Here is a 10,514-nt window from a genome sequence, read left to right as displayed (position 1 = left end):
GTTGGTAATAATTTTAATAAACGTGAGCACAAGAGAGAGGAAGGCACCCTGCAATGAGTTGAAACAGTAACTTGTTATTTATTCCTGATTATACAATTTTTGTCATTCGGATTGTGTCACTTTGTATGTTCCTCACAATTTCCCGGCGTCACCCCCTCCCCTCCGCTGCACCCCTGCACTCTTCTGTTTTTGGTGTGCCAACCCAATATTTTTAGTGGCCCCCATATGGCCACCCCATTAAAAAAAATCTGGAGGCTCCCCCTATTATTTCAATAAAAGTAATAACTAAACTATTAAAGTAAAATAACAAATTAAAAATTAAAATTCAACACTGCAGATTAGTCTTCACAAGTGATCCCTACTATTTTAACGTATCAAACACAGCACCTTCACCAAAGCTGGAATGTCGCTGTCTAAAGTGAGTCTAATTATACTGTGAATGTCACATCAGCACCAATTCACCGAACAGTCAAATGTGAAGCAACACTGGGGCTGATTTATGCGAAGTTGTAAGTCAGACCACTGGTTGAAAGAACATTACAAATGACACACTTTGTAATTATCAAGGATTTATTTTTACATTGGTGACAGAATTATTTTATTATGTATTTATTTTGTAACTAGGCAGATCAGATCAGTTTTATGTTGCCGTTTTAGGTGACTGGAAAGAAAACAGGCAATGTTATATTGTATAGAGTCAATAATCAACTTCCAAAGGATGAAAATTAAATAAAAGAAAACATTTAACAGATTTGAACATGACAGCAGATATCCAAAGGGGGGCTACCATTATATCTGCCCTCTAACCTCTGTATCTGTAGATAACCTACAAAGGGGCACCAGATATAGTGAATCAGTGATTGATTACCTCTGTGAAATAGTGACTGTGTCTCTAAAGGGAGAGCTGAAAATATTTCAGAAATCTTTTGGCACCATTTTACCTGGTAATACATACATTTTTCTTTCTATTTCCTCTCTGCCTACTCTTGAGAACTACTCGTGGCACACTATTAACTATTTATTCAAATTTCATCAGTTTAAAAGACTCAGAACAAAATAATTTCCACATATTTGGAAAAGCAGTTTTCCAGATGAAATACGTAACATACAGTGCAGATTAGTACTGTATACCAATAATGTTTCTATAGCCATTTAAATATATGACTTTCAAAGCTTAACGTTAGTGGAGTAAAAGTAGTGCTACTTTGGAAGGAACAATTTCAGTTTGTGGCTTTCCATTTTCCTCCACAAGATGGCATCGTCCCTTCTTAAATACGACACGATTATTCCCAGTTGTTGCCCAGTAATACCAGTACTTAGATATTGTGATAATGCAAAGAGCCGTATGCGTTTTGGGATCAGCCCTTCTTGAGGGATTCTTGCTGATTCGCTTACGTTTCTTGATGAATTTATTTGCTATATTTTGTAACGTCAGATTTAGTTTCAATCAAAAAGTGTAAAGTGAGGTGACAAATACAACAAACAAACAACGCAGAACAAAAACTCACGTGTAAAATTAAGTGGTTTTAAGTTTTAGTTCAGTCTTTATTTTGAAGACGGAAGTCTTTTATTTTGAAAGGAAGACGATTTCGCCTGAAAGTAGCAGACGAAACATGAAAGTTGGGGAGACCAGGTGGAAACGTACATTTAATTAAGTTATTAATTCTATTTTTCTAAAAAATAAAGTCTACAATGTGAACAAGGTATATACAACTTTAGAGTAGGCTAATGACTATTTGTGGGTTGATTTTTTTTCCACCTTTTTTGTCCAGGTTTAAACCAATGACTATAGAAAACAGTTTTCTACAGTCATTGGTTTAAACTTAATTTGAAAAGGCGCCAGGTTGATTAGCATGTAAATTATCAGGATGTCTAAGCCGGAATGCTAACTAGCTACTGCATTCGACAGTTTTGTATCCGTTTAAATATTTTAATTTTAATTTTGCTTACCTTTGCTCTTGAAAATAAATACATCGCAAATGGTGCTAACTGTACAACCTGCAAGTGACTCAATAATCAAGTCTGCAACCCAATGGTCATAATTAGATTTAACTTACACTCAAAAACCCGAAAAGCCTTGTGTAACCTAAACGTTTGATGATATTTTAATCGGGGTTTTTTTTAGATCATAATTTAAAAGAAATGACGGTGCAGAGAAACAGAAACGCCTCCAGCCTTCATAGCGGATAACACGCAGACTCAGCACACGGGTTCCTTTTCTGACAGAGGAGGACACCCTTTAAGTCCTGTTCCTCCACCCTCCAAAGACAGTGCTGCCGGAGGGCTTTTCCAGCCAATTAGCACCACCTTGATTTGCATTTGCCCCGCCTGGTCCTGCCACAGCATCAGAACGTAACTTTAAGGTAGCCAACGAAGCGCCACTTTTACATGCCTTTGAATTGGCACTAGAGAAATAAAACGAAGACGCGTACTGTAGTTCAATTTTTCGTTGTCTGCTGCGGTCCTGACAGGTACTCCGGGGTCGGGGCTTTTCTCTGACTGTAGTAGCTGAAATGGATGATACCATCTGCCCGCTAAGACACAGTCCCAAAACCAGGGTGCTGTAATCAGTACTCTGGCAGTGGGGGTCTCCTATCAGCTTTGCATTACATCCCCAGCAGATGTGCAGGCTGCAGGCAGCAGCCCGTCTGTGTCGCTCTGCAACTCTCTCAAGGTAAGACTGGTGTATGGGCACTTTTACCTTTAGGATTATTTGTTGCAAAAAAGCGAGAGAAATACAGTAAAACTGAACTAGTGTGCATGTTTGAACTGCTAGGAGTTAAGACTTTGTGTGCTTGGAGGTGAAAGTGAAGCAGAACTGTTTTGCACTCACTTCTTTAACTTCTTTTACTGTTTTTCTAAATTGGCTTTTAAATATAACTATTAAGTCACAATTATTGCAGGACACATTCAAGTTACATGGCATAAAAACTTCCTCACAAATATCCCTCAAACACTGGATGGGTTTTTTTTTTTAATAACATTTTGAGGACATTTTGCTGCATTTAGCAAGAAAGATGAAACTGCAGAACTGCTAAATTCCACACAAGTAATAACTAGCTGTAAATTATCCTGGGTACATATCTGCAGTCATGTTTTATAGGCTAGAAATTTGTTGGCTCAGGGCTCATGAAAGCATTTCAGAGATTCAACCAGGGGTGTAAAATTAAACCCAACACACCCCTTTAAGCGTGAAACAACTCTTTATAATATTAATTTAAATCACTGGCATATCAATTGTTGTCAGTCAAGCTGTTATAAGTATTGTCCTTGAGGGAAAGAGTGCAGTGTAGGTGAACCTTGACTGGAAATTGTGTACTTTTATGGGCTTAAATTACACTGCCAAAGTATTTTCCTCTTTCCCTTGGAGGTTGTAAAGATGCTTGTATTTAAATACTCTAATAAATCAGGGTAAATTTGCATCCCATAAAACACCGAAATCAGCTTGGGAGAAGAGAATGAAAACTTTGAATGAAATGTAACTTTTGGAGGCAAAAATCCAAACCAAATGAAAGTTGCTGGTATTGTGGTGCAGTGTGATAGTAACTTCTCTCTTTGGACCAGGAGGACGGTGAAAGTCTTTCAGCGTTTCGTACAAATAAGATGTTTGCTGTTGTGTGGCTACTTAGCTGCAAGCCTGGCCTTGCTCGATATGCAGGTGTGTGTGATAACTTGATGACGTTGTCAAATTCACATATCCCCTTAGGCAGTGGTTTAGCGTCGGCACACATGTACACGTTCACAAAATCCCGGCAGCTGCCAAGCAGATTTAACTCCGTTTCTTTGAGACGGAACTGTAGAGCAAATGGATAGAAATGCATAGATGATGGTAGGGAGGACAGCTGGAAATGAAAAGGATGCACAAACATGAAGTGAGGAGGATGAGGAAAACACAGATGATGAAAGAAAATGAAGAGAGGGGAAGTAGTTGGAAAAACAAGAAGTTTTTCAAAAAGAAAATAAAGTGAAAGAGGAGAGACTCAAAAGTATTTTTGCAGACTAAGAAGAGAACAAGCAACAAGAAAGGTTTTTTGATTTTGTCCTACTATGGTAACTCATTGACTTCTCCTCATCTGTTATATTTCTTCTGCTTTTATAGTTACTGTAACCTACAGATAAACATGTTTTGAAGGCGGCTTCAGACTTGTTCTTAAGGCGAGCACCCGACCACAGGGAGAAAATGATATTCCACATCACTCGCATATTTATTTTCACACCTCAGAAGAGGCCAGGGAGTTTTTTGACTAACTATAATGTTGCCTGCATTTCAGTGCACAGTTCAAGTTTCAGTGAACACATTCAAAGCGAGTAAATTGGTGTTTATGGTGCTCACATTATAGATGTATGGTTTTTCTACTTGGTTTTTGATGCGCTGCAGACATTTATGCCAGGTAAGCCCTGCAAAGCCCAAGTATTGCAAATGTACCCTGCATTGAGCTGCAGTGATGCAAAGCAATGCTGGCAAGCAGCTGAGATCAGTAATGAAAAGATGCATGCGTGGTGTGTAATTTGAAATGGGGGAATCAGTTCTGTTAGATGGCTGGATCTGCCATCTGTGATAATTTCCAGTTGCAAATGACTGCATGTTTGAGTTTACAATACATACTGAAAGATGGCAGCTGCCTGCGTCCAACTGTTTGTCTTCCAGTAATGCCTTACCATAACTAAGGGTAGGTGTTTTACAAATAGCACACCATATAGAAACAATAAAAAAAATAAGGTTTTCTTTTCCTTTTTATAATAGTAAAAGTTTGTTTTAATACCTCATTATTATGATTATGTCTCTTGCTATATATTGCTTCTATAAGTGGCCCCACCCTTTTTTTAAAAAACAAAAATTTCCCCAGTTGGTTTTGCATTTTTCCAGCTAATAGCACAGTAGCATAAAGAGTGTGACGTTTGAAAAATGTGCAAAGTGAGCTGAAATTGGTGGATGTATTTCAGCAGACAAACGTGAAGAAACCTTACCTGCCACCTGGAATGTTGGCCTTTTGTTCTATGTGAGGGGAAAGCATCTTCTCTCTGCACAGTGCCCTTCATTTAAAATAATCAAACACTTTGCTGCGATGCTGAGTAACAGGAGCTGGAATTGCCTTGGTGGTGATGCTGATGTTATTTTTGCAGCTTAATTCAATTGGTTGGATTGTGTCAGTCTAATGTGATTGGCAAAATGGATGCCCTTGGACTATAAAAGGCAGCCAATACAGGCTTTAGACAGTGGCTGTGGGGGGGAAAGGGGAATTGTCCTCTAATGCTGTCTTGGCTTCTCTGGCCTTTGAATTTGTTGTTTGCCATAGCTGCTTTGGTATTCGGTAAGTATCCATCAAATAGCCTGGCCTCTTTAGATCATACAGCAAGTGAGTCTATTTATATGCTATAATAAAAATGCTGTGACGGCGCCCCAGAGAAATGTGGTCATGGGAAACAGCTGAGGTCAAAATCAACAGGAAGTGGAGAGGAGAGGAAGAAGAACTCTCAAGGGACAGAGTGTAGTTTTCTTGATGGTGAACTTGTTGACTGGTTCTACTGGAAATTCCAGCATGATTCTTTACTGCTCACTTTATTTGTACTCATGTGCTGGTTTCTTCTGAGCTTTTATGTTCTGACAGCTCTATTGGGAATATGCTAGCAGATCCCATTTTTTCTATATTAAAGAAAAATGTAGAAAAGACATCCCAGAAATTTCTGATGAGACCTTTCTCTTTGCCCGGTTGTTGTCATCTCCATCAAACTGTCTTATGAAGGCAATATATGACTTTTTTCCCCAAGCAAGGCTTATCCAACTCCCTTAAACCTCCACCACAGTTTTCAGATTTGTTCCTAGATTTTGGGATCATCTGGAAAGACTCTGTTATCTTCCAGCAGCCATGTGGAGCCTTGTAAAATCTTTATGAGATAAACCACTCGCAATATCTGGGAGAAGCCTCAACACTTTAAAATGATATACAGCTGTTCAATAGTCTACGCTACTCAGTTGTTACACGAAGCATCTGGCTGAAAGATGCAGTGAAAATGTCTTGATATCAGTAGTAGACAGGGTGTGGCCAACACTGGTTCACTAGCATCCTTGTACTGCACAAGCTCAGTTAACCCAGTCATTAAATTTCCAAGACTGGATGGCACATTTTTATAGTAACCACGTTACGTCGACCTTTCTCGATCTGTTAACAAGCGAAAGCGAAATGGACAGTTTGTGAACCTCACTTAGATCAATTTCTGTTTGTTCTTGCGAGCTGCTTCACATATGGCATGCTAGAAAAGTAGATTAAAATTGAGAACAAATTTAAAAAGCTCATGCTAGTGATCACATAATGCTGTTTTAGAAAAAAAAAACTCAACGAGTTTTAAGCCTCTGGATTGTCTGCTAATGTATCATAAACTGGATGACTGGACCAGTTACCTGTGACCAAAGTGTAATAAGGTGTGTGAGTCAGAATATGTGTGTATTTATGTATTTAGTGTTTAAAACGTGGCGTCCCAGTACTCATTACTCATTTTTGTTAAACCTTAGAAAATGTCAGTTTCACCATAAAACCTTGGCAAAAACATTACATTAACTACACATCTGTGTAAAGGATGACCAAAACAACAGCACCGTGGCCAGCATTAGTGGCTTTCATTAGAATAATGACTGTCTACCTTTTTCCCGTGTCTCATATTTTGTTTGTTCCTCTACCAGCTGTCACAAAGATGATTTTAATGTTCAGTAAATGGGGTATCAAGCTGAAGCTCTGCCATTTAGATAATTTGTTTGCTGTGTCTGTAGATGCTATAGGGCTACTTTGTGATACAAGTCCTTTACTGACTTTAATCATCATTAGTGTCTTGTTGCATTGTGTGGCACAGTTGTACTCATAAAATTGACTTGGAGTAATGTTTAGGAAAACAATACAGCTTGATGGATCAACTCACAAATAATGTACGGAGATTAGTTATATTAGTGTGTGTGTTTGCAGCGGCAGTATAATACCATAATGAAATTGGACAGTAAAGTGAATGACTGTGCATTTGTGTATGTATGTGCACTCACACAGAGAGAGAGAGAGAATAGGTGAGCTTGCACAGAAATGCTTTCACTGTAGGTTAATGGCCATATAGAGAATTTTATATCCGGATCAAATAAGTATTGGCTAGTTTTATTGACAGCATTTTTTTATATGATGTTTGCACAAATGAAAAAATACACTCAGTGTTAACGTTTGCTGACGTATCCAAAAAGCCTTAAACGAACAATCAGTTGTTTTTGGAGTTTATTACCGTATTTTTTGGATTATAAGGCGCATTAAGCGAATTAAAACAGTCAGATAAGTCAAACTTAAGTCAAACAGATAAGTCACATTCAAATAAATATAAATATTCCTGACATTGTTACTTACAGTTAATTACTGGTTGTCAGCCGATTAGAAATGCAACCCTCCTGTCTCCAGATAGCTGAATGAAGGTGAGGCAAATGTCTCTGAGTATTTATTTTTTTTCTATTCCTTCAGTAGTTTACTTCCTTCAGTATCCAGATTAAGGAGGAGTGAATATTTTTTCTGATGCCTATAATATACACTGTGTAGAGTACGTACTGTATATATGCTGGTGAGTAATATACAGAGATTACTCTCTCAAATGACCTCTATTGGGCTGAACTGGAAATGGTGTTAGACACTGAATGGAGTCCCTATAGTGCGTGACTGACTCTTATTCTCTAATCTATATAATGGCACACACAGGTTAGATTAATATGGATGATGGATCCCAGCAGTGGTTGATGTTGGTAGGTTCTGACAACCTTTGGGAACGTCACTGATAAAATGTAAATCCTCATAACTTCACTTAATGTGATTGGTTGGGGTGGGTGGGGGTCGCTGCGCGTGCTCAGTCACTCCGTCATTGCTTGACAAGCTGTTAGATGTTCTGTCTTTGTATGTGACATGCCACCACACACACACACACACACACACACACACACACACACACACACACACACACACACACACACACACACATGCATGAAACACAATACCACCCCATATGTACTCTGCCACCTACATGACACAATATAATATGATCACACAGATGATACACAATGATACTAGCTTTCAAAAAGAAAAAGCGTGATGATGTGCAGCAAAGAGAGCGATTACTCATTGTTCATCAGTCAAATGTTTCCTATTGAGTTCTTGAGTTATTCTGAATTGAGTGATTCTGAACACAGGTTACCAGAAAGGCTCCAAAATAAGAAAATGTGAAATCCAAGGGAAGCGAATACTTTCTGAATGCATTTTATTATGTTTGACTATATGTTTGACTTGTGCTCATGTGTGAATGTTAGCTTGGGCTTCTAGATAAAATGATGTGTGGTGGCAATCGGTAAGGGCGTTTTGGTTATATCAGCGTTATTCCCCAGTATCATGTTCATTTTTTAAAATGATTTCAGGGTGTATCTAGGCCCTGGCAGCACAGGCACAGACAGTTTGATTTGCATTATCAGTATCAGTTAAGATTGAGACATCATCGCTCTGGGGTGTCCTGTAGCGATACTGCTAACAGCTCATTAGACTGATAAAGAGTAAGACTGAAGAAAAGTTGTCAGTTTAATATCATACAGATACAACGGATATCATCCAGGCACACACAGAAATTAGTTTGGGAAATATTTATCATAGTTTGCGAGTCTCTTGCACCATTCAGTCCAGCACATAATTAACTGGCAAATTCCAGAGCCATTAGTTATACAAGGTCACTAAGCAGAGAAACACTGATTAATCTTAGTGTATGTGTGAGAAACTGCATACAGCACCAAATCCGACACTGAAATAGGCAACTTGTAGTGTTAAAATTTGCAACTTAATTGTATTATTGTATTATATGCTTAACTGCTCATTAAACACATATTCTCTCTCTCTCTCCCTCTCTCTCTCTCTTTCTCTCTCTCTCTCTCGATCTTTTAAAAAAAAAAAATTGTGTTTCAGTCTCTGAAAGACTCAACTCTGCGTGCATCTGTGTGGTTGATCTGTCACCATGAAGCATCAGTCTATTTCCCGATGGTTGAGTCAGCTGGGACTGCCACAGTACTGCACAGCACTGGAGCAGGAATATGATGGCGTAGAGGTAATACAAGTACACGTGCACACACAGCAGCACAACCCACATGTTTTTTAAGCATCCGATTTTTTAAATGACTCGTGAAGCTGTTGTAAATTATATAAAACAACAAGTTTAGAGGAAAACCTCTTGAGGAAAATGATGTTTACTGGAAAGTAAACATCATTTTCTAGCACTCAAGAAAAGGTTTTCTGTGGGTAGTTAACCTGCCAACGCTTTAGAAGTGTTTTAGTGTTGAATGTTAATCATTTTAACTATGGTATTCAGACATGGTATAAAAATGCCAAAAATGACTGAAATTGCTACCAATGAGAGCGCGGGATGCCGCTGATTAGAGCTCCGAATCGGTTACCTAGGCAACCAAATGGCAATCCAGTATGAGCCAGCTTAAAGGACATATAATACTTTTAACATTTTTACGTATATATTTTTAGTTTTGGTAGTTCTTGTCCTAAGTTGGATGAAAAAACAAACAAACAAATCAAATACAAGAAGAACCACAAAAGGACACCACTGATGATTTGGATAAACATTTTGAACTACAGAGGACATTCAAAAAAAATTAAAAACAGTTGTTTGAGCAGATAATGAGATTTGCATGATCATATATCAGATGTTGAGTTAATTTAAGTTGGAAAATCTGAAGCAAGACCTATACAGATGGCACAACATCTTTGTTTCTCTAGAGAAAGTGACATGATTGATAGTAATAATATAAAAGGTGTTTTATTGTCCCCGTGAGCTGTAAGTGATAAATACATTGTAATTTGAATGAACTGACCTTTTTAAGTAGTCACACAATGTTTGCATTCCAACAACTGAAATAGTGGTTGTTATTAAGGCAGTTTCCCACGACTGACTACTAAAGCAGCCTTATAAAACTTCATCACCGGCCTGAATGGACAGCGATGTGGAGGCTGTTCAGCCATTACCCAACTTCATGCTGAATGGTGCACAGCCTTTGGCTAGGGGACAAGATTCATGAGCCAATAAGACATAAATTATTGCGTTACCTCTAGCTAATGTTTACCCAGAATGCATCTGTGCATAGTGAAGGGATAATAGAGAAAATACAAGAAAGCTTGTGCAAGAAAAGGCTATTCTAGTCATGTTTAAACAAAAGAGTGTAGATATAAGTTGTTACGTGAAATATTTTCTCAATATTAAAAAGATAAAATTCTGAGCGTAGATCTACATGTAGCTAATACTTTAGGATGTACACTGTGTATTTTTTTTTCAGTGTAAAGGAAAGTCTCTGTAAGGTCTGACATATATACTTAAGGTGATGGTGAGGAGTTGTTTGTTACACTGTAATTGCTGTTATGGGAGGATAAAACTAAGAACTATCCCCTACCTCTTTCTTGACCATCCTCCATTCATAATGAAGTCAGTGCAGTGTTGCTAACCCTCCTATTCATATT

General features: G+C 38.1%; 1 protein-coding gene across 1 annotated transcript in view; it reads left to right on the top strand.

Moving 5' to 3' along the window:
• The first annotated feature begins 2,576 nt into the window (after positions 1-2,576).
• bcar3 (BCAR3 adaptor protein, NSP family member) overlaps positions 2,577-10,514 on the top strand; it is a 67,871-nt gene continuing 59,933 nt past the window's right edge. Inside the window, exons 1-2 of the mRNA XM_087831092.1 lie at positions 2,577-2,674; positions 8,961-9,099. Coding sequence (XP_087687218.1) covers positions 9,010-9,099 — 90 coding nt within the window. The 5' untranslated portion in view covers positions 2,577-2,674; positions 8,961-9,009. The remainder of the gene's footprint in view (positions 2,675-8,960; positions 9,100-10,514) is intronic.

Source organism: Neolamprologus brichardi, chromosome 17, assembly GCF_056152115.1.
Source record: "Neolamprologus brichardi isolate AB-2024 chromosome 17, ASM5615211v1, whole genome shotgun sequence".
Classification (NCBI taxonomy): Eukaryota; Metazoa; Chordata; class Actinopteri; order Cichliformes; family Cichlidae; genus Neolamprologus; species Neolamprologus brichardi.
This window is presented reverse-complemented; position numbering and strand designations above follow the sequence as displayed.